This window comes from Lytechinus variegatus, chromosome 4 (assembly GCF_018143015.1).
Source record: "Lytechinus variegatus isolate NC3 chromosome 4, Lvar_3.0, whole genome shotgun sequence".
NCBI lineage: Eukaryota > Metazoa > Echinodermata > Echinoidea > Temnopleuroida > Toxopneustidae > Lytechinus > Lytechinus variegatus.
In genome coordinates this window covers 15,152,535-15,180,166 of record NC_054743.1, presented here as the reverse complement: position 1 = coordinate 15,180,166, position 27,632 = coordinate 15,152,535, and the positions used below count along the sequence as shown (strand labels likewise).

The 27,632-nt window shown below is 39.5% G+C and overlaps 2 protein-coding genes across 2 annotated transcripts; both read right to left on the bottom strand.

Moving 5' to 3' along the window:
* Nucleotides 1–219: 219 nt before the first annotated feature.
* Nucleotides 220–8,251, bottom strand: LOC121413475. Its single transcript, XM_041606297.1, has 4 exons — nucleotides 8,150–8,251; nucleotides 4,308–4,435; nucleotides 2,251–2,804; nucleotides 220–1,908 (listed from the first exon to the last, which is right to left on the bottom strand). Exons 2-4 carry the CDS (start codon nucleotides 4,414–4,416, stop codon nucleotides 448–450), a joined length of 2,124 nt encoding a protein of 707 aa, XP_041462231.1. The 5' UTR covers nucleotides 4,417–4,435; nucleotides 8,150–8,251; the 3' UTR covers nucleotides 220–447.
* LOC121413476 (CDPK-related kinase 6-like) lies at nucleotides 8,146–26,380 on the bottom strand. Its single transcript, XM_041606299.1, has 4 exons — nucleotides 25,837–26,380; nucleotides 11,014–11,306; nucleotides 9,894–9,949; nucleotides 8,146–8,726 (listed from the first exon to the last, which is right to left on the bottom strand). The coding sequence occupies exons 1-4, from the start codon at nucleotides 26,209–26,211 to the stop codon at nucleotides 8,146–8,148; spliced, it is 1,305 nt and encodes a 434-aa protein (XP_041462233.1). The 5' UTR covers nucleotides 26,212–26,380.
* Nucleotides 26,381–27,632: the final 1,252 nt, after the last annotated feature.

Here is a 27,632-nt window from a genome sequence, read left to right as displayed (position 1 = left end):
ATAAAAGGAGAATGAATATAATGAATAAATAAGAAGTGTGTTCTTGTCATCTAAAAAAAACATCCCTGTCAGAACTCTTTAAAAAACGATTATCATCTCAATTGATTATCAGATATCAAATCAAGCGAATAATATAAAAACAGGCATTCAAAATTGAAATGTTGGGGAGAGTATTTCGGAAACTTGACCCTATTTCGCTATCTGTTTGAAAAAAAAAAATATCAATTTATTTCACCGCATTTTCATTCATATTTTATCATCATTCTTTTATTATTCAGCACTTTAAACAGAATTCCCAGGAGCTAAATTTGGGGAAAATGTTTCATGTATAATACTTTCGATCCTTCTCATAACATGACACGATAAATACCACTGATGCTAAAACGCCACAGCAATCTCTATCATATTATAATTATCGTCCAATTTCGATCAGTTTTATCCATAAGATTATGATATCTGAATACTTGTTCTTTCCGTGTTTCCAAGTTTCAGAGTTTTCATTGTTTTCGACAGAGTCACCTTTTCGGCTTCTGACAGGCATCTTGGAGAAAGACTCAGAATTGGTGGTGCTATATCGGGTAATTTCTTGTTGGAGTCGCCGTCTATTGAGTGAGTGGTGTCGTATCCTTCGTCACTAGTTGAGAACCTCCTCGGGAAATTTGTCACGTCGTTGCCAACATTCTTCGAACTGGCGGCATTTCGAATGTCTTTCGCCCTCGAACAACTACAAATACCCTTTACTGTCGCCTCTGCAATACAATTCTGCTCATCCTGCAAGCTCGATGTGCTCGGTCGTCCTGACATCGTCGCAGTTGTTGTCGCAGCGGATCTTTCTTGTTTCTGTAGAGTGGTTGGATTTATTCTCCCCTTGCTGTTTCTGATAGGTTTGCGGGACAGTGTCACCGGGGGTCTACCAACAGGTTTACGTTTGACTGGGTTCTGAATTCGCCTTTGCCGACGGTTCTCCGAGAAATCGCGAGGAACTGCTGTTTTACGCGTAGAACGGTAAACCCTGATGGCTTCTTCCTGCTTTCTATCGCTACGGCCATTGGTAATTCCAGCTTTTGTCGTTGTATGTTCTTGTACGCCGGTTGTGTTTGCAACAGATGCTTTTATGACAGTTTCCCGCAGTCTTGTATCAGCCTCTAAAGTATATTTGTTCCTTCGAAATGTGACGGACTTGGGTGTATTTAGATGTCCATTTTGACCTCCTACAGTCATGTCCGCGATGAGAGAATTCTTAAGATTCGATCGTCTTGTAAGTCGATCGGGAAGATGGTTGTGTCGGAAATGATTCACAAATGTCGTCACGGTTGGATCGGTTGACTGCTGGTAAGTTAACTTGAGTGCCCTACCGGTAGATAGAGAAACCCGTCCATTCACACTCCCGCGTTTCGCAGACGACTCTACATTTCTCCCAGTCCGAATCATGTGATTGACCTTTTCGTGCTTCTTCTTCACTTGCTCTTCTCGAAAGCACGCTGTTGTCACACCGGATTGGTGGGCATTTCTGTTCGTATCAAGACCACTGATGCCAGACCGAATTGTACTCGTTGTCCTTTCTCGCCCAAGCATAATGAGCCATGGGTTGCCACTAGCTGCACTTGTGATGCGACTGTCGTTAACTGAACTAAAATTCTCATGTCTGTCACTCGGTTGATGACTGAACGGTGTCGCTATGCGTTGTCCGTCTTTAGAAGATATGGACTTAGCGGGTGACGATGGTGATGGTAGTTCCGGCGGCATCTCACCAAGAACCTCGCGATAGATGGCGCTAGTTTCTGTTTCTTTTGGGCTTGGTGGGATATCATTTGGTGATCGTGCAGCTCTCTCAGCCTCCTCTTCAATTACCATGGCCATCTTGAAGTGGAAACTACCATTCTTCTTGCCAGCCATCTGAAGAGCAGTCTGTATATCAGAAATAAGAAGACAAATTTTAAAACCAAAATGCGGCATAATTATTATTGTTTTACAATCATATTTAAAAAAGTACAAAACCTAATCATAATAATTTTAAGTTCATGATGGAAGAGAAAATACATTAATAATCGGTATCACTTCTTTTAAGTATTTATTTCAATATGTATGAATACCGATAGCTAATTCAAATTTCCATGTTTATACTCATTCTAAATCATGTAAACTACGTATTTTATGGTTCTATATCACATCATGATATACAGATTATTTCTAGATTCATAGATAGGACAACATTGATGAGAATAAGCTTTTTATTTCTACGTTGGCTACCTCTGCCGCCACCTCCTTCTTTTTCTCGTCATCATCGAAATCATTCGTCAAACTTCCTTGTCTTGGAGACCCTCCTCGATTCTTCTTCGTATGCCCGGCCTCATTCACCCCATCACCTCCGTGACCAAGATCATCTTCCTCCCCATCATCCTGACGGGAACACACTCGAAAGGTTTCCCAGTTCTCCTGCAGTCTCTGGGCAATTTTTGGCACCTCGTCCCGCTCGCGTTGCTTGGCCAGGAGATAGTAAATCGCAGAGTATTCGTCGGCGCGCCCTGCAAGCACCGACTCGCTGACGTGCGTCGATTTGATCCCAAGCGTTTCCCGGATGTAGCTGATGATGTCGTGATCGAGCAACATGCGACTGAGCCTTCGTCCTGGAGAGCAAGGGGTAGGTGGAGGAGTGGGGGTGAGGGCGTGGTTTGATGCTGTAGGGCTTAAAGAGCGGAGAGGCTCGTAGACACCTGCCAACCAAGGATGACACAAGACGTCATAAACCGTTGGTCTCTTCTCCGGGTCAGGTTCGAGAAGATAACGGACAAAACTCTTACAGTCTGAAAAGGAAGATAGAAAGAGAGAGAGAGATCCTATTTAAGATGTCTTCTTCAGAGGCATGACAGTGAACAACAATGAGTTGCGAATAATGATTGTAACTGTTGACAAACATAAACAACAGCTTAATAACGGTAGCGTTGATTAATTATCATCGTATTATTCTCTTGATGATTTTAAAAGATTAATGCATGATTTTAATCACAAATCTAACACGTCAAAATGGGAACATTCCCTTTCTATGTTTATTGAAAGGGAAGTCAACATGGCCCTCATTACATGTTAAACGTCTCTTTCAATCATGGAAAACTGACAGAAAAATCTCTTTTCGAATGCTCCATTTTTGATCGAAACATATCGTCACTTTTCGTTAAATCCAAGGTGCACTGATAAAATCAGAGCGTTCAAAAATGCATATTTTTCGACATAATCCCCATCTCTTAAGCTTTCCGAACAAAACTCGATATAGGACTAGAATTGCCGGAAACGCTGATTTTCATTGTGAAAGATACTACAAACTGCTTCACAAAATATATTTGATAAACAATATTCCACGTGATCAAATCATCCCTCCTTTCGTTTTCCTCACCAAGTTAAACCTAGTTTATAATCTCTCGCCATTTCCCTACACTGTTTATTATGTTGGGAATTGATACACCTGGGCACAAGGCTGTCGACATATATTCGCTTGTGTAAGTAGTCCCAATTTCATCACAAACGTGATGTCTGTTTTCTAAACCTTGCAACGCGAGAAGGTTTATGTAGGCAGCTGGATACGATGAACTTGATCCTGAATTTACAAAGTAAGGATTGAAGCACTTTTAAGCGAATGGTCTTGCTTCGCCGGTTAATGTTTATACGATGTTGAAACATTACCACGGTGGGTATCTTGAAGTTGACCAAGATCGTGAACTCTATTTTCAGAACAATTGAGTTAAGATAAATTCGGCGGGAAGTTATTCATATATAGCTTATAAATTGCAGACATTGTGTTTCTAATTATCAACCAAGGCGCTTGCGCGAGCGACAGTATTAATGAAAACTAAAAAGTTGTACGATGGGGGGGGGTATGACCATTGATCATTCATTGATTTTATGGCCATGACATTGGCCACCTAGTTATTTTAAATCTTATTTTAAATCGCTCCCCCGAGGCTACTCTCTCCCTTTATCTCTCCAACGTTCTTTTAGACACTCTGTAATTCAATTCATCAGAAAAGTTTCCTTTTCTCATGTACGTCTTTTTATGCCGCGATTTTGAATGTAATATTTCTTGAAAGAGACGGGTATCTGATTACAATATAGTAATATTATTATGGTCAATCTTGTAATGTACCATGGGTTGCTCCGAACTTCTGAAAGTGTCTAGCTTTTCATGATTATTTTTCAGTTTAGACAGACGCTAATATCCCCTCAATGTTGGTATATTCCAGTCGATTTTTCAGTTTTGTACTTCAAATACCTTACATTGATTCAAGATCAGTCAAAATCAATATTTTTTTTACCTGATGACAGACCAGAGGGCAGTGGTCCCATGTCTGCTTTCTGGATCTTCGACAAGAGTTTCCGAAGATTAAACGGCTCGACTATGAAGGGAAGAGTTCCAGTCAGCATGGCGTATGCATTGACACCACTGCGGTGAAACAGAAATTAAATTCAAGTTTAATAAATATTATATAAAGGGGAGGGGGTGGATTGAAATGAGGGCACATTACAGACGAGAGAAAATGAAATAGAACAAAAGGGAAAGGGGAAAATTGGAAAAAGAAAAATGAGGATAATGAAATAAAAATAGAGAAAATGGAAAAATGAACATGATAAAATATGGAAGATAGATAGATAATAGATAGATAGTTAGAAATGAAAAACGAAGAGATAAATGGTTACAATAAAGAATAAATAAATAAAGGATGGCATACGCCCCCCCCCCCGTGCATGCTTGGAAGGAAATAGTTATTTTATATTAGAATTAAATTGAAATGATGTGAAAAGAAGCATGATAACAGTGACAAGCTAGAAATCAAGAGACTGATAGAATAATATAGAGACAGATAAAAGTATAAATCGCGGAAATCGGTCAAAGAAAAGAAAGATACCACACGAAATTGAATTTGACAACATTGAAACATGATTAAGTAATCATAACGAAACCAACTTCAGTTTTTGATGAATCAGAGCGATGCAATATCTATTATCTAAGTAATAATGCATTAGATTCAACACGAAGATTAAATTTAACAACGATTGGCTATTTCGTTTTTATGCGTAGAAACAATCGTTGCTAAATGCGATAAAAGTTAGTGCTGTTTACTGACAATAACGATAAATACTTTGGCACATTTTGTTCAGGGTCAACGTTAATTTTTATTACGATACTCGCAATATGAAACTAAGCACCTTGAAAATCTAAGCTACACGCACACATTCCTTAAATGATCCACAGTGTGTTGCACTCAACCCAGTGGCGGATCCAGCTTTCGCCAATAGGGGGGGGGGGCCGAAAAAAATTTTGATCAACATTTTTTCTCGATTGGCCGCTACAATCTGGCTTTTTTTTGTTGTTGGTTTTCACGGGGTAGTCCTAACTAAAGACTGAAGTTTTAAGTATATGTTAGTTTTTATTGCTATAAACAATATTAGGTATCTCATGTGGTCTTAATATATAATGCGAGCGCGAAGCGCGAGCTAAAAATCTTTGATATTTTATGTCCTTAGAACTGAAGATTCAGAGCAGTCTTTATAATCATGAACAAAGATAAGTATCAGACTAAACAGTGCGAAGCGCGAGCCGAAATTTTATCATATAGTAACGTAAAAAGTGACTCAATTAGGACTGTTTTTAGTGATTATTGAAGAGGATACAAGTATCACCAAATAAATAATGAGAGTGCGAAGCGCGAGCTCAAAATTTCTGATATTCCGACCTGAAAAAAATGAACAGTCTAAGCGCGTTTTTATTTAAATAAACAAGCTGTGCGTCTCAAACAATTAAATGCGAGCGCGAAGCATGAGCTTAATTTTTTTGATATACTGACATGATAAAGAAGCATTTTGACAAATTTTGGTAAGAATTTCCAAAGAGCATAGGTATCTCACAAATTAAACAATGCGAGCGCGCAGCGCGAGCAGAACATTTTGATACACATTTAACAATTTGTGTAAATCAAATGCTTGATGTGCTAGAAAATTGTGTGCAAATTGATATCAGAACTGGATATATTGTATATATACTGGTTATATATTAGTGTCATTTAACCCTCTTGAATGGGATTCATTACACAGGCAATGCGAGCGCGAAGCGCGAGCGAAAAATTTTATATAAAGTCTATTTTCCAATTCTTCCCCTCACCCTTTTTTTGTTTCCTTTCGGGGTCGGGCCGGTCGTTACGAGGCTGTAAATTACACATCATGAGTAAAATACCTCTTTCTTACTTTTCTTTCTGTTTTTCGTAGTTTCTATCAAGGTAAAGAGTAAACTTTTTTCTGCAGGTTGTCAAAAAATAGGGGGGGGGGCCGGGGCCGGCTCGGCCCTCTCCTGGATCCGCGCCTGCACTCAACCCAGGTGAGGTAAATTGGTACCGGTAGCAAGTAATTCCTTTGAAAGCTGTGTGCGCTATATAGCTTAACCGGGTAATATAGGAGCGCCTTGAATACCTAACAAGGTGGATATGTGCGCAATATAAATACCCTATATTATTTATTTATTATTTATTTAAATATTCATAAAGTCCTTCAATGTTAACAACATACTTTTGCCCGTGTTCAGTTTGATAATAGATCTGTAAAAAAATGATAATTTCAAAGTAATAATCTTGTGATGAAGAAGTAACTCAATTCCCAAAATAGAGTCAGACGAAAGAAGAACCAAAGATAATGATTCAACAGTTGCCATAGTCAAGAATATCTTCATTATATATTTTTGTAAATAATGTACAGTTCGCTCAATTTTTGGTAAAGCACCCATGCCCTGGAGCATCAGCCCCGCAAATTATGGGTTCGAACATCGGAAAAATTATAAGGATGTCTTTTAAAACAGTGAAGGACAATAATCTTTCGTGATAATTATATTGGGCTTGCTGGTGTACTAGCTGAATGGGATATTCTTGTAGGATAAAAGGTTGATTCATTATTACTCTTTATATATAGCTGTTTTTTTCCTTCTGAATATAATTATACAGACACAGATGTAAACACATAATATCTACTTCAATTAGGACATAGTATCTAATCCTTCCAAAAAACACCAATATTATCGTTGATATACGGACTATAGCGTTATAAAAGATACTAAAGTCAACAAATTAATTGCTATATTAAATCCATGCAGAACTAGAAAATCTTAATACGTCGAGTCCGTATCTAAATTACTCTAATCTAATGTACACATAAAAATACCATCGCTGAGGTCACTTGATGTCCATTAATAAACTAATTGGTTTTCAAGATGAAATTCGGTAACGCAGTTGTCATAATTTACAGTAATTATGTCATATTAGGTGGACAGATTAACGTCGCCAGGGGGGCCATAAATGAGCACCAAATTTTGATCTTTGTCCGCAAATGGATAAATATTTTTATGGAACCATTATGTGATTAGGTTTGCTAATTTTATGAGAGATTGCGTCCTATATAAATATTCCTGACCCATTTTCAGTTTATTTCATTGTTCGAGGTGCGAGATAAAAATCGATTTCATATTGGCCATTTTTCGCCCTGTGCATGCAGTTTAGAATATGGTATACGTAATACGCGTTGAGTTGTAATAGATGTTTCAACCAACTGTCGACATGGCTTGATAAAATTAGAAAAAATTGCAATTTGGAATTAAAAAAATATATATTGGCATATTGCCCATTCTGATCCCGAGTTTTAGTGTCATTTCATCTTCAATAATCAGTTATTGATAAAGAGATCGATGTGAAAGTTTATCATCATTATTGTGAAAAGAGGTGATCATTATCACGACTCTCGTTACTCAAATAAAATGAATAATTTCTTCATTTTCATGTAGGCAATATGATATCAGATATAATTACAAGAGATGAATGAGAGAACTATATTAAGTTTAATATATTCTTACATTTCTTTTGCATGTATGGAATGTTGCATTCATGAAGAATGCGGATGTAAAATTTTTTCTATTCAATCAAAATAATATACTGTGTCTTATCTCCCTTGTCTCTCTCTCTTTCTCTCTCCCTCGTTTCCCCCTCCCTCCCCATCCACTATCTTCATCCCCTTTCCCTACCTCCATCACTCCTCTAATCCCCCTCTCTATCTTCAGCATCTTCCTTTTCACCATTTTATTATTGTTGATTTAAAAAAGTAGAACAAGTATTTTCCTTACATGCTCCAAACGTCCACCTTGGGTCCATATCGCTTCCTCGCAATTATCTCCGGAGCTGCATAGGCGGGACTCCCGCAAAGCGTTCCCGCAAAGTCCCTAGTCCCGAATACGTCCATCTTTCTATTCCTCAAAACATCCCGCCTCTTCTCCGGCGAGCTCTTTTCTTCATTGGCCATCCGAGGAAACATGGGTTGAACCGCATTTTGAACATTCCCGCCATTACTTCGTCCGCCATTTTGTTTGGTGTTGGATCTGGATACGTTAGGTTGCTCCTTGCTGTTTTTCCGCTGCAGTCCCGCTCTTTCTTGACCGTTTTCCTCACGAAGAGACGATCCTCTCGTTCGTCGTTTAGTTCCGTCATCCGATGGAAGCCGCGGCCTGGCCACGCCCTTGGTCTCACCGGGCCTACCACCCTCATCACCCGAGGCGGCATGTCTCCCTCCAACAGTTCGGCTCTGTCTCCGGCTTGCGCGTACGTCCACCTGTTTGCGGCTCGAGAAATCCCGCTCCCGTTTTTTAGCATCCCGAATATCGGTTTCCCTCTCCAGGTTCCCGATGAAATTACTTAGCCCAAAATCTGAATAAAAAAGAGTAAGGAAAATGATAGACAATGTCAGAAATGGAAAGATGGAACAAAAGAAATCAAGCATTATACTTTCTATAAATTGACCCATCTACACTGTGTCTTGCCAAACCACAGTGCTGCCGTAGGATTCGAACCCTTGACCTTCTTTACAGTACAGAAACAGCGGCGTACCTGGGATTTTCCACGGGGGGGGGGCAAAACCGGTCGAAAAATTTGACAAGCAAAAAAAAGGTCTTCAATCTAAAAGCTAGTCAGGGGGGGGGGGCAAAATAGGTATTGAAGCTCGTCAGGGGGGCAGGGATATGTCTTTTGTATATGGGTTGTGACTCGTCAGGGGGGCAGACTGCCCCCTCTGCCCCCCCCCCCGTAGGTACGCTAGTGTACAGAAATCTATTTTGTAATCCACAATTTCCAAAATTAATACCATCAAAATAAATTTCTCACTCATTATGTGTTTTTTTTCTATTACTTCCATACATGGTCGTAGAGTAGGGGATTACCTGAAATTAAACAAAATGTTACTTTATTGTAAATTTTCATGAAGAATTCATGTTAAGTATTTCGGATATTCTTCTTTTTATAAAACTTTTATCATTCCGCCCCTCGCTTTCCAAAATGCTTGAAAATACTTTGCACCTCCCGTGAAAAAAAAATGTCCGCATAACTTCTCACACCATATGCCTTTAGGTGTCCATTCAAATTCAGTTTTAAGAAAGAACATTTTACTTCCATAGAGTCTAAATATCATTTAATTCTTTCATTCCCTGAAATCACATAACTAAAAAGAAGTTAGATAAAGCTTCGATTTAAATGATATACTTTACAGTTCGATAGATATAAAAATATCCAAAATAAACAGTGACGTTAGTGTACAAGTTCTACCAATATCAACAATTTCACCCTACAGTGTACGAACAAATATCTACCGACTCAATCAGTTGTTTAAATCATGTTTAAATCCACTAAACAATACGAATCCTTACGCATTGAAATAAGCATAACATTTCTAACTCCTTTATAACATTTTATTTGCATTCAATGGAATATTTATCATTCATTAATCTAATGTTGCCTAGCAACACAAAATAGGTTCATCCATACCTGACTATCTTAGCTACATGAAGTGTATCTATATTATTGACCTGTTATTGAACTTACCTATTATTCTGATTTTGTCGTTGTCGTCAAGGAGAAGATTCTCAACTTTCAGATCTCTGTAATTGACAACATTAGAGACGTGAATAGTTTGTTTTCTGTGTTTAGTTGTTGTTGGTTGACTTAAAAAAAGAATATGGAAAGATGAGGAACCGCTTACCGTGCACTGGGTCATTATAATGTCTATTTTAATAAATTATAATAAGAATGTTTTATTTACCCAGGGTAGCCACTTATGTAAGGAAACTGTTCTACCAGCAATGGGGAGGGAACGTGCGGACTAACATATTCTGATCATCAGCTAGAAACTTTCAGAGTTATACTTCTTTAATTAGATTCGACGTTAAAACAACTTGCAGAGGAATGTATTACAACGTTTTCTATATAATGTATATATTCGCATGGAGTTAGTGTAGTATATAGTATTTATTATGTTTATCTCACATAGAAAAAAAACTTGCATTGCATTAATGTAACCATTATGGTAACTTTGTCATGCAATGGTAACTTGTATGGAATCCTTGATTCTGATTGGCTGTTGATCAGTGTTACTATGGTAGTTACCATTGGATGGCAAAATAACAACAATAGTAAATTTTAGGCACCGGGGTCCCGCTTTGTTTTTATCTCATCATTTAAGGATTAAAAAATCCGCATACATTCGTAATTCCGAAGGTTCGTTATTCCGAAGGTTCGTATTTCCGAAGGTTCGTTATTCCGGAGGTTCGTAAGTCCGAAAACGAAATGAGGTTCGTAATTCCGACGGTTCGTTAGTCCGAAAACGTAATGATTACCGAACCTTATTTCGTTTTCGTACTAACGAACCTTTGGAACAAAGAACCTTACTTCGTTTTCGGACTAACGAACCTTCGGAACATCGAACCTTATTTCGTTTTTGGACTAACGAACCTTCGAAACTTCGAACCTTATTTCGTTTTCGGATTATCGAACCTTCGGAATAACGCCACAAAAATTAATGTTCGGATTAACGAACCCTTTTACGCTTTCGGATTAACGAACATCGAGGTATGGGCAATTTACGTGTTTCGGAATTACGAACCTTCGGAATAAAGAATCTTCCGAATTACGAACCTTCGGAATTAACCAAAAAAAATAATCGTACCTATGGACCACACCCATTTGATGCATGTGGTAAACAGCTGAAGCCACCTGCTTGATGTACCGCCTGGCCACGCCCTCTTCAATACCACTCTTCTCACACACCTTATCCAGTAAAGGACCGCCCCCACACAGCTCCAACACCAAGTACAAGTTATTATCCGTTTCCATGACTTCAAGAAGACGTACGATATGGGCGTGGCCAAGAAGTTGGAGAAGTCCCGCCTCTCTACGGAGTGTCTTGTGCAGATATGCGTCCTCTCTCGCGGCTCTCTTATCTATTATCTTGACGGCAACCTAGGAACCAAATATTGACAGAGTTTTGTCTCAAACAATGCTTATGAAGATGCTGTTGATAAACAAAATATGGATCGAGTCGGTGGAGGATGGAAAAAAAAATTATCGTCATGCATCTCGTAAACTTATCTCATATTGCTCAGTACTCGAGAGTTTTCCCCCGGTTCATTGTAAGCATTTAGGAACAAAGAAAGAAGGCGACATATTTAGTATGATGACGATCTTTGCGTTTCTAGGTTGAGCAGACAAATGATGGTATAAAATAATTTAGACAAATAATGGTAAAAATAATTTTGATCCCAGTCAATATTATAACCGATTAGCAATGATCCGCGGCGTATATTCTTTACCAATATGTTTTAACAAGAAGAATGTTTTTATCGAAGAAATTTAGTGCATTAAGACTATTCAATGTAATTGCACCCAATTTGTCGAACAATCTTCCCCATGATATCAGAAAAATTACAAACTTTGTCAGATTCAAATCTGTGTTAAAAACATGTTCATTTAGATCTGAATTAACAGATTTCACATTTCCATGCACACACATGGTGACTATTTTTTTGTATGAATTATGGTTTCATGCATATCTAATTAACTGAATATTATTATTATTATCGATCTATTAATATTGATATTAATTAATTCATAACAATAATATTAATGTGATATTTTGTCTTGCTATCGCAGTTTCATCAATATTTCGAATTCTCTGCATGAAATGCTGAGGAATGAGTTGGCATGTATTAAAATAAAATTTGTTAAATCTAGATCAACCTTAGCAATTATGAAATAAAACATGTGAATGAAACAATCAAACAAGAGCAAAGAATTACTACATGCAATCTCATAGACAAAGGGATCATTGGAGCAACAGGGTTTCGGTTAAAGGTATAAATACAATAATTTTCGGGTCAGTATCCTTGGTAACAATAAACACACAACAATATTCAAAGTTCAAAGCTCAACCAAGGAAATAATAATCTGTTACTCGAATAGGACAGAGTGATGACATGGCATCGAATCTTTATTCTTTAATAGGCATGTAGGCTTACTAGAAAGAGATAAATTAGATTAAAGTTTTAAACTGGGCCGACGACCGCTTTGTACAGTGGATATCTCCCTCACTCCCTTAGCATAATTTTAGTCCATGCAAGAAATTAGATCTTGAAATCGAAGACGACGGTGGTCACTCCGGTCCTCATTTAGACCAAGCTGACCGCTACGAGTGACTTGTTTTACATAATTAGACACCTTTGTCCAAAGTTCGACAGTGTTGTTCTAAATCTCAACTGTGAACAATCGCCCCTCTATTAAACACCTCCTACGCTGTACGATGTGTGCCTTCTGTATTGATAAAAGTTTTGTTTCAAGACATGCGTTCTTTGTAATGGTGAACATTTACGTTTAGATACATAGATAAAGCGAATAATGACATTCTTATCAAAGAATTTAATCTTTCCAAATTATTAGAAAGAAAATTTGACGTAGGCCGGCCTACAACAATAGAGTAAATCCCGGAGTAAATCCAAATATTGGTAATAATAGATACGGTGAAGATATATCAAAATTTAGTTGGAGTCAAAGAAAAGTGAAGTTATTTAGACAAAAAGCAAAATATGTCATAGAAGATGTAGCTTCTATAAACATAATCAAATTCTTATCTACGAAATTATCATTTTCGATTCTTGTAGCGATATTTTGGTATAAGACTGGGTTTATTAGAGTAGTATATATGAGAACGAATAAATCAAAGAAAATGGTGGAGATTAATCGAAATTTAGTTGGAGTCAAATAAATAATGTAAATCTAAACCAAAACATAAAGGGACGACATAATCTTGACCCGTGGCTCCATTGTTTTTTTTGTTTTACATTAATATTTCGTTTCCCTGAATATTTCGTAGGTCTGGCGAAAATTGGGAACAAGACTGTATATACCTGGACGTTTTATCAATCAATTTCGTATTGACCCTTGTCCAGAAAAATAAAACAAAAAACGGCTCCGCAAAAGAGTGTATTTTCAACATGGACTTTGTGGGAGTATATATAGCATTAAACGGGAATTTTCAAAGATGTGAATGTTTGTGACTTATTCATAGCTCGCTGTGCAAAAACAGCGAATTTAGGAAGCGCGATTTCAACATGACTAAGCGCCCTATAAAATGTTTTGTATTAATATTTTGACAATATAGGTACATTTTCAGCGATTTCCCCCAATTTCAGGACAAATTTCTGATCTATAATTGAATGGGGAGGTCAGAAGTCAAGATTAGTAGCTCGACTCCAATCATGCTCCCTCTGGGAGCTTGCATCCGTATACGGGCTGAGAAGGGGGATACCCTCGTTCAGTCCCAGGCGCTGGCTTAAGTCCCGGGGGGTTGGAGGAATGGGGATTATACCCCCCCCCACCACACACCCAAACACTTTTTTTACTTTTCGCAGAGGGGGGGGGGGTGGCCTGTTAAATCACCCCCATGCAGTTTGCAAGACAGAAACAATATATTTTGTTGTCATTAAATGATTAAAACACATCATTTATGTTTAAATACCGTCATTATTTAAAGTGCTCGAAAATATTGGCCCACCTTTACCTTCAAGCAATCACGCTCAAGCTTATACATAATTCTGAATTCCTACGTTTTAATTTTACATTTTAAATTTACATTTTAATTCCTACGTTTAAGTGGAAAACTTATATCGGCTGCATCACGAGAGTTCGGTTCAAGTTCAAGTTCATTTATTTCTTCCGCAATCATAAACGATACATACATCATTAATGTTCAAACCAAAAATAAGTAGAGAAAGAGCTTAAAATATCGGAATAAGGGAAGAAGACAGTATAAGGCTCGCTGAACACAGCACAGCAAAACTGTGGTGTTAACCGATGTACATAGAGGACCACCAGTTATTTTACACCGGTGTTAAATTGGTGGTGTTAGTTTTACACCTATAGGTGTTATTACAACACCTACAGTTGATACATTTACACTCTTTGGTGTTATGTTCAATCTCTAGGGTGTTATTTTAACACCTCAGGGTGTGGTCCTCTATTAACACCAATTGGTGTCAGTTTTAACACCAGAGTTTTTACAGTGTAACCTTTGTAACAACCGGTGACTATTGAGCCAAAAACTTCGAGAAGGCAAAATATTATAACAGGCAATCAAGCAAAATTTGTAAAAAGTTACCAGCTAAAACTTTTACATCGTTTATTGAAAGGACAAGTCCACCCCAACAAAAACTTGATTTGAATAAAAAGACAAAAATTCAACAAGCATAACACTGAAAATTTCATCAACATCGGATGTAAAATAAGAAAATTATAGCATTTTATAGTTTCGCTTATTTTCAACAAAATAGTTATATGAACGAGCCAGTTACATCCAAATGAAGGAGTTGATGACATCACTCACTCACTATTTCTTTTGTATTTTATTATATGAAATATGAAAATAAAATATTTTCTCGTCATTGTCATGTGAAATGAAGTTTCATTCCTCCCTGAACACGTGGAATTCCATTATTTATCAATTTGTGCTTCAGGCAAGGAGGTCCTAATCGTGAAATTCGTAAAAATTAAAATATTGTATAATTCAAACAATAAAAAACAAAAGAAGTAGTGAGTGAGTGACATCATCGACTCTCTCATTTGGATGTAACTGGCTCGTTCATATAACTATTTTGTTGAAAATAAGCGAAACTTTCAAATGTCATAACTTTCTTATTTTACATCCGAATTTGATGAAATTTTCAGCATTGTGATTGTCTGATTTTTCTCTATTGATTCAAATCAAAATTTTTCTGAGGTGGACTTGACCTTTAAAAATATAATTTTGTGATAGATTTTGACATAATATTCAGAAAATAATACCATATTTCAACTCTCCTCTCTTTCATTTAATTTTTTTTTTCTTGGTCGTGAAAAATAACGGGGGTCCATGGCCCGCAGCTCTCCCCATCCCCATCTTCTATACGCTAGTGGTAACAACAGCAAATATATAATGGATTTTAAAGACGGCTTGACGATTTAAAATGATTTATTAGCGGGCTAGCAAAATACACATTTTAGTTTGTTTTGATTTTGAAAGGGGGCGTGGTTGCCCGAGAAAGGGCTCGTGACCCGACCCGTAAAGGGCGGGGCAGCGCTTTTTGGCGCCCGCGCCAAAGAATTTGGGCACAATGCCAGACATTTGCCGCGGTTGAGCTATGCGCGGATAAAAGTGCGGGGAATGCTTCATTTTCGTTTTGGCTTTCAATGAAGAGAGATGACGGTGCATGTGTAAAGCGTGCTTACAAAATTTTTTGAAAATTTTCTTTCGGCACTGGCAACTAGGCCTAGGTGGCAGATATTTCGACATTTGTCTAGCTACCTATACCGGATATCTACACAAAGGATTCATACTTTTATTGGATTATACAGACGCTGATTTCAGTTTTTTACTGTCTTCAGACTTCAGCCTCAGGAATTGTTGCCGTAGAACTAAGACTAAGTTAGCTGTGCCGATTTGTGGACCTAAAAGATTCAGTTTGCAAGTTCAGGATTGAATTTTTTCTTGGCGGTTCGCTTGATTGAACTTTGGAGGTGATTGCATCCAGGATTCATTGGACTTGGGCTGAGTGACGGAGCTTCGAGTCTAACTCTAGTTTCGCGAGTTGATCATGCCAAAGGTTAAGGCCAAGAAAATAACGACCGCAGGTGCGAGGAAGGGAGATGACACACCGAAGAGGAGGCCGGGTCGGCCGAGAGGTCCACGGGCGACGTCAACCCCCGCAAGTGTGGATCTGGGGCTGGGAGGCGGCAACAACGGGCCAGGAAGGAGCGGTGAGTTAAATCCCTCTCAGTCTCAAGTTGTCGATGTTGATGAAAAAAGTGGTAGGCCTAGGTCTAAAGTTGGTGATAAAATGGCAGAGCTAGATCTAGATCTAGTGGGGCGGGAAGGCCAGGCGCCCGTGGGCAGATCTATTGCTTGGCATGAGATAGTAGCTCAGGAGTCGGATACCGGTAGCTCGGGGCAGGCTCAGCCAGCAGTTTCAGTGCCGGCGCGGTCGGCAGGGGTAGCCGAAGATCTAGGCCTAGATCTAGTGGAGGTCGGTGTTGAGAGATCTGAGCCCCAGGCGCCTAGGCTTTCTGCCGTGTTGGGGGCACCGGAACCATTTATTAGCGCATGCGACCCACTAGGTGTGGAAGTGGCTATCTCACTGAAGGAAAAAATTTGGGCAAGTGAATATATAGATTTGGGAGTGCTCCTTAAGCATAATAATGCACGTGATGAGTTTGGGGCCTTGAGTGTAGGTGACACCACTTTGAGTTTGTGTCAATCGGGATCTGGTCTTGGTTTGCAACTTCAACCTCAATCAAAGGCTAAGAAAATCATGTCGGTAGAGCAGTGGACTTCGGTGTTTCTAGTATTTGCCTCAATTTACGCTGAGAAGCACATTGAAAGGAGCAGGGAGCTCATGAAATATATGGATTTGATAAGGCATGCAGCCCGTGCGTTTGCAGGTTATGGCTGGCGTGACTATGACACTCAGTTTAGGAGCAAGCAGGCGCGTTTACCCGGGCGATCCTGGGCGAGCGTCGACGCCGAGTTGTGGTTGATGCTGGTGGCCTCTAATGGTCCGCGGCAGCGCCACAATTTACCCCATGCCCCTCGCCATCAGTTCTACAGAGGGGAGTACGGCGCGAGAAAATCTTTTCCCTTCGGAGGAAAGGGACCCGGAGCCAATGGCACACCCAGCCGAGGCGTGTGCTTTGCCTTTAATAGAGGCAAGTGCATGCGAGGCAAAGCTTGCATCTATGAGCACAAGTGTTCCCGCTGCCAGGCGACAGGTCATGGGGCTAAGCAGTGTAGCCAAGGGCGGGCCGGTTCCAGTCCCGCTGGCAGTAAATAGGTCTACGGCTAGTGCGGTGTCGTCTATTGCTCCGACCCCTATTAAGTTAGCACGTTTGGTGCCCATGTTAGCTACTTATCCTAATCAGGAGCATGCTCAGTGCTTGTATAATGGTTTTAAGTTTGGTTTTTCATTACATTTTGAAGGGGACAGGGTCCCATTGGTTGTTAAAAACCTGAAATCAGCATTCGAACACATGGATACGTTGAAAAAGAAATTGAGGGATGAAATAGACTTAGGTAGGATAGTTGGGCCTTTTGTTGTTCCTCCCTTCGAGAATATGAGGTGTTCACCAGTGGGGTTGGTGCCCAAAAAGGCCCCAGGGGAGTTCCGTATGATTCAACATTTATCGGCACCCAGGGGAAATTCAGTTAATGATGGCATACCGGAGGGGCAGTGTACAGTAACATATTCGTCCTTTGATTCGGCGGTAGATATTGTGACGCAATTGGGGCGGGGTGCCCTTATGGGAAAGACTGACATTAAGTCAGCTTTCAGGCTCTTGCCTGTTCACCCAAAAGATTTTGAGTTGCTTGGGATGTATATAGATGGTCGTTACTATTTTGATCGTTGTTTGCCGATGGGCTGCGCAGTTTCTTGTTCCACTTTTGAATGTTTTAGTACTTTTTTAGAGTTTTGCGCGAGAAAAGTTGCGAAGTCGCAAAATATTGTCCATTATTTGGATGATTTCTTTTTTGCAGGCGGCCCTGCCTCGGAGGATTGCAGGCGGGCAATGCATTGTTTTGAAGCAATTTGCGAACGATTTGGGGTGCCCATAGCGCGAGAAAAAACGGAAGGCCCGACCACACAGTTGTCATATCTTGGGCTGGTAATAGATAGCGTTTCTCAGCAGGTTCGGGTACCGGAGGACAAAATTGAGAAATTAGTAGGGAAATTAAATTGGGCGGTACAGAAACAAAAAATTTCCCTAAGAGACATTCAGTCGATTGTAGGTAGTCTAAACTTTGTATGTAAGGCAATTGCTCCAGGGCGAGCATTCATGAGACGGCTCATTGACTTAACTAAGAGCGTTAAGCGTCCTTTTCACATGGTTAGGTTGACGAGAGGGGCTAAGGCTGACTTGCGGGTTTGGTTGGAGTTCTTGGCACATTTTAATGGTCAAGTTTTCTTCCGGGCTCCAGGCTGGTTTGGAAGCGAGGAAATTCAGTTTTTCACTGATGCGGCGGCTGGCATTGGTTTTGGAATTTTCTTTGGAGGCAGGTGGGCTCAATCCAGGTGGCCTGCTGATTTCCAGGCCGGTAGGAGGTCTATAGCTTTTTTAGAGCTATTCCCTATTTGGGTAGGCTTGGAGATTTGGGGCATGGAGCTAAAGGACAAGAATATATTGTTTAATTGTGATAATCAGGCCGTGGTGGCAGTACTTAACAAGCAGTCGGCGCTATGCCCTGATATTATGGTTTTGGTGAGGAAGGTGGTGATTATATGTTTAAGCAATAATATAGTGTTGAGGGCTAGGCATGTACATGGATGTGATAATGGTATAGCTGATGCACTATCTCGATTTCAGATGCCGAGGTTCCATGCGTTAGCACCGGGGGCCGCCCGGGAGGGCGTGGAGGTTCCAGTCCGTCTTTGGAAGAGCTGGCTATCGAGAGAAGTCGACTGCTGATGGCTTCTAGGGCAGCTCGAACACACACAACTTACTCTATTGCCTTGGGGGCATACGTGAAATTTTGTAAAGTGTACGGATACGACCCCCAGCTACCCCCTAATGTAGAATGGGTGGCGCAGTTCATTTCTTATTTATCCTTTATGGGATATGCAGGGTCTACTATTCAAACATACATATCTGGGTTGGCATTTTATATGAGTTCATCTGGGCTAAAGGATGTGACCAAGAGTTTTGTGATTACAAGGTTAATTGAAGGGTGTAGGCGAAGTACTTTGAGAAGAGATGCTAGGCATCCAATCACATTGTCTGTGTTAAATAGAATGCTCGCCTACTTGAGGCATGTTTGTGGTAGTCATTACGATGTTTTGATGTACTCTGCTGCTTTTTCAGTGGCATTTTATGGTTTGTTGAGAGTTAGTGAGTTGACAGTAGAGTCCAGGCATAGATGTGAGTCTATTCTGCAGCACACAGATGTTAGGGTCACTGGCGATGCACCGCATCGCAGGGTGGAATTATTCCTAAGGAAGTCAAAGACTGACCAGCGGGGAAATGGGTGCACCATTTCGATACCAGAGTTGGGGACAGTTAGCTGCCCTGTGATGGCGGTTATTCGTTATTTAGAAATCCGCCCAAAGAATGGTGGAGCCTTCTTTTGTTCATATGGTGCTCTCCCGCTAACTAGGCGTGAATTTGGAAACATGATAAAACGATGTTTGACATACGGGGATATGCCGGCGGCAATGTTTTCATCGCATTCCTTTCGTATTGGGGCGGCTACGACCGCTGCCATGGCCGGTTGCTCGGATGAAGAAATCCAACGCATGGGGCGTTGGGTTTCGAGTGCACATCGGAGATATATAAGACTCGACATGGTTAAGTAAAAAAAAATAAAAAAAAAAAAAAAAAAAAAAAAAAAGAACGAAAATATATATGAAATGATGATTTTAGGTTATTTGACATTTTGACCAAAATCAGGTGTAAGTTATCTTCCAATAATGTCACAACGCGTTTACTTTACACGAGGACATGTGCTTTAATCAAAGCCGTGGCCGATGGGTTGTTGGATATTTGGGTGTATAATTCTCAATATATCTGCTTACATGGTATTGTTTTATTTTATTCAGCCCTATTCAGAAGCAGGGTGGTATGTTCAGTGCCAAGAGGCTTGTTTACAAAGGAGCCCTTGTTACAGTATACATTATACATTATACATTATGCATCATATATTATACATTATACATTATACTTTATTACATTCTTTATACAAAATGAAGAAAGAGATGGTACTATATTGATGGGAATGTGTTTATACGTTATACATTATACATTATACCTTATACATTTTACATTATACATTATACCTTATACATTTTACATTATATATTATACATTATTATAAATTGATTGGAATGTGCTCAGACATTATACATTATACATTATTATATATTGGTTGGAATGTGTTTATACATTATACATTATTACATTATACAAAAGGAAGAAAGGGATAGTACTATATTGATTGGAAGGTGTTTGGAACATCAGATTGATCATAACGACCCCCCCCCCCCCCCTGTACATGTTGATATCAATATACATGTATCATCAAAATAACTCTGGGCTTAATATTGAATGAGTAAGTGCGGGTTTAATGATATCACACAATTACGAGCATTCTGCTTTTTAGAGAGAATGTTACAACGGTATAATGACGTGTTTAATATCAATGCTTTCAGGATTAAGGGGAGGGGTCAAAAATGTGATTACATACATTGTATCTTGGAGGGGAAAACCCCGTGATGAAGGGGTGGTGAAGGGTAGCAGACCTTTCAGGGGGAAATTTTCATACTTCAAAATTCTGCCCAGCCCTCTTTTCTTGTTTTCTATTACAGGACCTGTGGTGTGGATCATAGGGGACTCGATAGTGTTTTGGGCACATCGCAGGGCGAAGAACACCGGCGAGGCTGACCTTGGACTTGGAACGTCGGTCCGCTGGTTGGGGAAAAGGGGGCTACGAATTGAAGGGGTAAGCGATTGGTTAGATAAGATGGGTCGGAGTGAACCAAAGCCTTCAGTAGTAGTATTGCATGTAGGAACGAATGACATTGAGGCACTGTCCAAGAAGAAGCTGGCTAGTTTGACGTATAGACTTTTTGACGCCAATAAGGACAAATTTCAAATAGTGTGGTCGGACATTTTGGAGAGGGTTTGGTACCCCGCTGGCTGTACAGGAGATCAAGGTAAATTGGACTTAAAGAGAAGGGCGGCCAATAGGTACGCCAAGGCTTTAGCTGCAAGATTTCATGGTAAAGCCATACCGCATCCATCAATATCCCATAATGACATTTCGCTGTACAGAACTGATGGCCTACATCTGGCCGATGAAGGGTTGGACAGATTTATCAGTGAGTTAAAAGTTGGTCTTTCATATCTTCGTTGAGTATGTATTTATACATTTTACCTTAGTCGCTCCGGCGTGACCGACTCCAGACCGTCCGATCCGATAGTATGAATAAGGGTTTTGGCTGGTCTGGAGCCGGTTTCACCAGTGTGTCTATGCTTTCATAATGTATCATTTGTTGTTATTTAGCTGCTCATGCATTTACGTTCAATGTATGCATGCATTAAATCATGTTGGGGTCAGTTATGGATAACCTAGATATACATTGTAATGGAGGAATGAGCAATGTTCCCTGGTACCCCCCCCCCCCTGGTAAAAGCACTAAGGATGATAACGTTGGTGAATACTAGTAGAATGATCCTGTAATGGTTGCTAAGATTTATTGAATATCTTGGTAGATACGAGTAAAATTTTGACGTGTTTGTTGGCGGTCGATCATATATAAATAAATTATATATTCTCGTTTGGCGGTAATTTGGCAATTAGGCCACCTGAAACACGTATTTTCCAAGAATAATTGGGTATTTCTGGTCATGCCAGGGCAGGCATGTGGATTTTAATCAATTATGTTATGTTATTATGTAAGTTGCAGGTCCCCACTCGTTACCTAGGTGAGGGGGACCTATTTGTACATACAAATGTTTGAGAACGCTGTTAAACTGAAATAATTGTGTCATGCTTAAAGTTTAATCTTAGCCTGACCTGATCTTAAAGGCGGGCAGGCTGGTCTATAGTCATGGGCATTCATATATCTCTATATGCTATATTTATGTCATCTGTAATCCACCGATAGCTCATAATTAATAGCTGTGCTGGGATTCCGGTCCGGCTAGCAGGGAACCAGTGGGAAAACAGCCATGAATTTTAAACATTGAAGAACTTACGAGGGGGGCCTTCTAGCCGGGGGTTTAACCCCTCTCCGAGGAGCTTATTAAACAAGGGTATCGGTTGGTTACAGACATTATCGGTATATGTATATGTGATGATATTCATACACTGTACACAAAAAGCAGAATTGGTAAAGATGCACATTCATCTCTATTTTCATTAAAGCCACGACAAATCGCAATTCACTTGTTCTTGTTGTTTTGTTAGCCGTGAATAATGGATTTTAAAGACGGCTTGACGATTTAAAATGATTTATTAGCGGGCTAGCAAAATACACATTTTAGTTTGTTTTGATTTTGAAAGGGGGCGTGGTTGCCCGAGAAAGGGCTCGTGACCCGACCCGTAAAGGGCGGGGCAGCGCTTTTTGGCGCCCGCGCCAAAGAATTTGGGCACAATGCCAGACATTTGCCGCGGTTGAGCTATGCGCGGATAAAAGTGCGGGGAATGCTTCATTTTCGTTTTGGCTTTCAATGAAGAGAGATGACGGTGCATGTGTAAAGCGTGCTTACAAAATTCCCACCTCCTCCCCATTACCATCCTCTAGTTATAATTAAGGGGGATGTTGACATATATATCGTGGGGGGATTCTTGCATATTATGGATATGGTTGTGTATTTATTGTCCTTGTGCATTCTTAATGTTATTTTGTTTATTTAGTTTTTGTTTGCAAGGAAGAAGTCAATTCGAAATTACTATGAAGCAGGTTATGCCTCAAACGTTCATGTGAGTTGTCATAAAAATCCAAGTTATGGATGGTTATAGAAAAAATCTGGGGATTGAAATTATAATTTTCTCAGGTCATTTGAGAAGAAATGTTTATGAATTCATAATTTCTATGTATGTTTTATTTTCCTCTACCATGAGCATTATATATGAAGAAATGTTTGATAAGATTGCATAGGCTTCATTTCAGATAAAGTTATTTCTCGGGTCTGCATCGGACTCCTTAGGAATTAGACGGAAGTATTGTCCCAATTTTTAGGCTTCTTCAAGTTCAGCCGAATGTTCAGGTCTTTAGGCGTAGTATGTTGGTATACTTATGTGAATTTGTATGGTAATTTTGTCATGGTGTATTTATTATTAATACTGCCCACCTTTGGTATAGGAAGCAGCTCACGCATCAGTCAGATTTGAGTTATGGTTTTTAAATATCTGTTGTGTGCTGCCCGTTCAGGCAGAAATTGTGAAGAAATGATCGTTTTGGGGAAAGATATTGAAGAAAATATTATTTAGTTTAATTGCATTGATGTATATGTTAATGACGAACACGCATTGGTCATTTACAACGAGTGATACTTTCGTACCTTGCTTCCCTTTGCCAGAGTATGGCCATATTAGTGAATTTCGTTTGGTGAAACAAATTTCTTTCTGAATTCAATTTCCTTTATTAAAGTTCCTTTAAGGGGCTCAATATTTTCAGTGGGATGAAAATTGGATACCTATAGTTGGCTTGAATACCAGCAGTAGTTGATCTTGGCAAAGTGTGATTAGGGGGGGGGGGGGGGGGGGTACAAGTACTTTTGCATTTATATTTTCCAGGGAAGTTGTATTTGTTGAATCTATATGATACTCTATAATGAATGGTGTATGAAGTAGTTGGAGGGTGATGGTATACTTTTCATGGTTAATTTCAGAATCTAGGCAGAGCCTAGGCTGATAGAAGAGCGTAACACGAATCCAAATTCGAGGGTGTTTGACCTGGTCGCACACCAATCCTAACAACGATCGTCGTGCATAAGTGGGCCGTAAGGGAATTTTATCCTCCTGTCCTATTTTGGCCAGTGGGCAGGCGGGTTTTCGCCCTTACTCGTTTTTGGGAGGAGTGTTGACGCCTTGTGTGTTGTTGAAAAACAAGCAGTTGAAGTTCTGGGGGCATGATTTCAGTAAGAGGCGCATTATTAAAGTACCTCCTTTTTTCCTTTCCATGCCAGGGCAGGCATGTGGATTTTAATCAATTATGTTATGTTATTATGTAAGTTGCAGGTCCCCACTCGTTACCTAGGTGAGGGGGACCTATTTGTACATACAAATGTTTGAGAACGCTGTTAAACTGAAATAATTGTGTCATGCTTAAAGTTTAATCTTAGCCTGACCTGATCTTAAAGGCGGGCAGGCTGGTCTATAGTCATGGGCATTCATATATCTCTATATGCTATATTTATGTCATCTGTAATCCACCGATAGCTCATAATTAATAGCTGTGCTGGGATTCCGGTCCGGCTAGCAGGGAACCAGTGGGAAAACAGCCATGAATTTTAAACATTGAAGAACTTACGAGGGGGGCCTTCTAGCCGGGGGTTTAACCCCTCTCCGAGGAGCTTATTAAACAAGGGTATCGGTTGGTTACAGACATTATCGGTATATGTATATGTGATGATATTCATACACTGTACACAAAAAGCAGAATTGGTAAAGATGCACATTCATCTCTATTTTCATTAAAGCCACGACAAATCGCAATTCACTTGTTCTTGTTGTTTTGTTAGCCGTGAATAAGATATAATTAATTGTAATTAAGCATGCAAAAGTGTCATTATATCGACACATTGTATGTAAATAAACGAGTTAATAAAGTTATCATAACAAGATCTCCAAGTCAAAAAGGTGTTGGAAATGGGATTGCCGGAACAAACTTGACACTCCTTCACTTATGGAGAGAAAAATCACATCAAACATGTTTAAAGAGAAAGAAATCGTCTCATTGACGCATACACTTTCTCTCATCATTGTCACAAATTCATCCATTGGTCCATGCATATTAAAAACACAGAAATTTGTCCTTCAACGGAAGTATATACAACCGCGGAACTCTTTTAAAAGGGGGAGACTGAGCCGGAAGTGGGGGGGGCTGATCATGCGAAAAAATCACAATCAGATTTTCATTTTTACGTTTTGTACACAATTTTAGAAAAAAAGGGGGAGGTGAAACTGAGTATATTAAAATACATTCAAATTAATAGCTGTTTGGTGATTATAAATGGATCCGGGTTTACGTTGCTATGTTTTAAAAAGTCTTCACAACAGTTTTCTTGCAGATTGTGCACGTGTTTGTTTAAACGCTCCCAATGTTATAAACGATCTCTATCAATCGTATTACTCAGATACATTTTATGTCGATATGGTTTTAATTACAACTCTTCGTTCTAAAATCACAATCCCCGTTTCCTTGTCATTTGAAGTACGATACCATTTAGATAGATAACACAATACTTGACTATAATTGATATGATTTATCATTAATAAAATGCTAAATTAGAAATAGCAGGAAAAGGCTGAAACATAATTAAATCACAATATATTGATAGTATATTAGATAAGACGTACAGACTGCACAAAATGCATGAGACGCCAAACAAACTAACTACTTGCAGATAAATAACCTGTCATCACCATATTTCACTTTTATATCAAACTTAAAAGAAAATCTGGTATACGGTCTAAATAAACAGGAATGTCAGAATAAATCTTGATTGCCAGTGGTGACAAGTCAAACTCTGGATAAACATTTAAATCTTAGAGATTTACATTCAAATCATTTCCGGATAATTCTTTCTCGAATTCTTGAGGATTATATCTCGAAAGAGAAATTAATTGGTCACTAACGACAGTCGATCTGGGTTTATTCTAAATCCTTGTAATTTCGAGTGCACTGTAGCCCCTACAGAAAGGAATAATCATTGAATAATGAAAAAAAGGTATTTTAAAAGAATTGCCCACCTTTTCGCCAACAAGGACATGCATCGCCTCTTTCACTTTTGCGAAGCTTCCCTCGCCGATGGTTGGGCCCAGGAGGTAAGGTCCGACTCGTTTAGTGTGTTTGTAACTCGCCATCAACTCCTTGGACAACGTCGATCGCCCAACCACCGCCATAACACCTTGCAACGGAGGCCCGTTTCTCCTTGTCAGCATTGACGAAGTCCGCTTCGTGATCGATGATCTCGGTCTGGTGGCCACGTACTGGAGAGGCTTCAGTGTCGTCATACCGCGAAGATGCGGTGTCGGCAAAGGCTGATGAAAGCGATTGTCAGTCCGATCCGGACGGTCGATAGTTTCGCTACTGGGATCAGCTGGCAGACGACAGGTCAATGACATAATGCCTGGCGAGTTGTATACAAATTGATATCGATATCATTAAGTAATCTCATTAATATGTATACATATCGCGCTATACATTAACAGCAAATGATAAGGGTGAAATGGCACTCTTAAAACAATACAATCAATATTAGTTAAGTCCTTTATAATGGCACAGTAGAATAATTCATACCGTGAGACATTGGAGAAAAGAACACAATAATGACACAAGCGTAGCTTCTGGGCGGATAAAGCTCGACGTTGGCAGATATGATTGGAAGAAAAGGCGAGACAGTAATGGGGGGGGGGGTAGTAGGAGAGAGAGAGGGGAAAAAGAGCACGCGAATGCGGTGTTGAAGACGGAGAGAACGGGAGGATTCTGAGAGAGATGGAAAGGGATCACTTTCAAGTTTGGCGACAAGGTTGTCATTGTATCAGACTCTTATAGTAAATCATTAGCAGTACGACCTATATCATGACAAGGATTCCCTTACTTTACTAATAAGCAGGAGATGGTAACAAAATTTCTTCCTCCAAAATGTCCATTGCGTCTCATCAAAACTTCCCTGCTTCACTCTTCTAAGAGGCTGACTCGTCTACTGTAGAACAGGTTTCCTCGAGAACTGATATTAAGAGTGACGCGTTGTTCATGAGGTTGATAAGTGGGAGGACATGCATACTAAATAGAAGTCCATTCTCCATAGCCAGCGACTTTTTTTTGTACGTTACCACCCTCAGTCACAACAAACTACTGGCAATTTATTAATCTAATCTATTATCTCATCCCTTTCATGTTGGTTCACAAAAAACAGTAATGTTATTTCACTTTATTGTTCATATCAGTTTCGTATAATCTTCCAATCGAGATCGCTTCACTCTGATATATTTCGTAATTCAAAGTTGTGGGCATAAACATTCCGGAATGAATTGAGCATAAGATTTTATGCCTAGGTATCCAAATATAATCTATCCCTGTAGTTGGCGCCAAACCATTTGCTAGCTAGTCATATCGATCTACCGACGCTCAGCTTCCATACTCCGAGCAACCGAAAGTTTTTTAAATGCGTGGTCGAAACTCTGACGTAAATAGGGATGCATTGCAGGTGCTGGATTTTATCCGGGAGCCTACCGGTTCGAAACTCTTGTCAGTGAAGTATTCCTTCACTCATCTGCACAACCAAAAACGCTCTTAAAATGCTAAGCAACGCTGTTTAAGCATGTCACTCGAGCAACTATTGTTTAACCTGTTAAAAAATGTTTAAACTTTTTAAAAACACACCGTAAAAAACGAAGTGCTAATTTAGCAAATTACAGTGCTTGTATAGTTACTGCACTTCGAGTGCTGATTTTCTAATTTAAATTTGAACTAGAAAATCAGCACTGGTATAGTGCAGTCACTATACAAGCACTGGAAGTGCTAAATTAACACTTCATTTTTA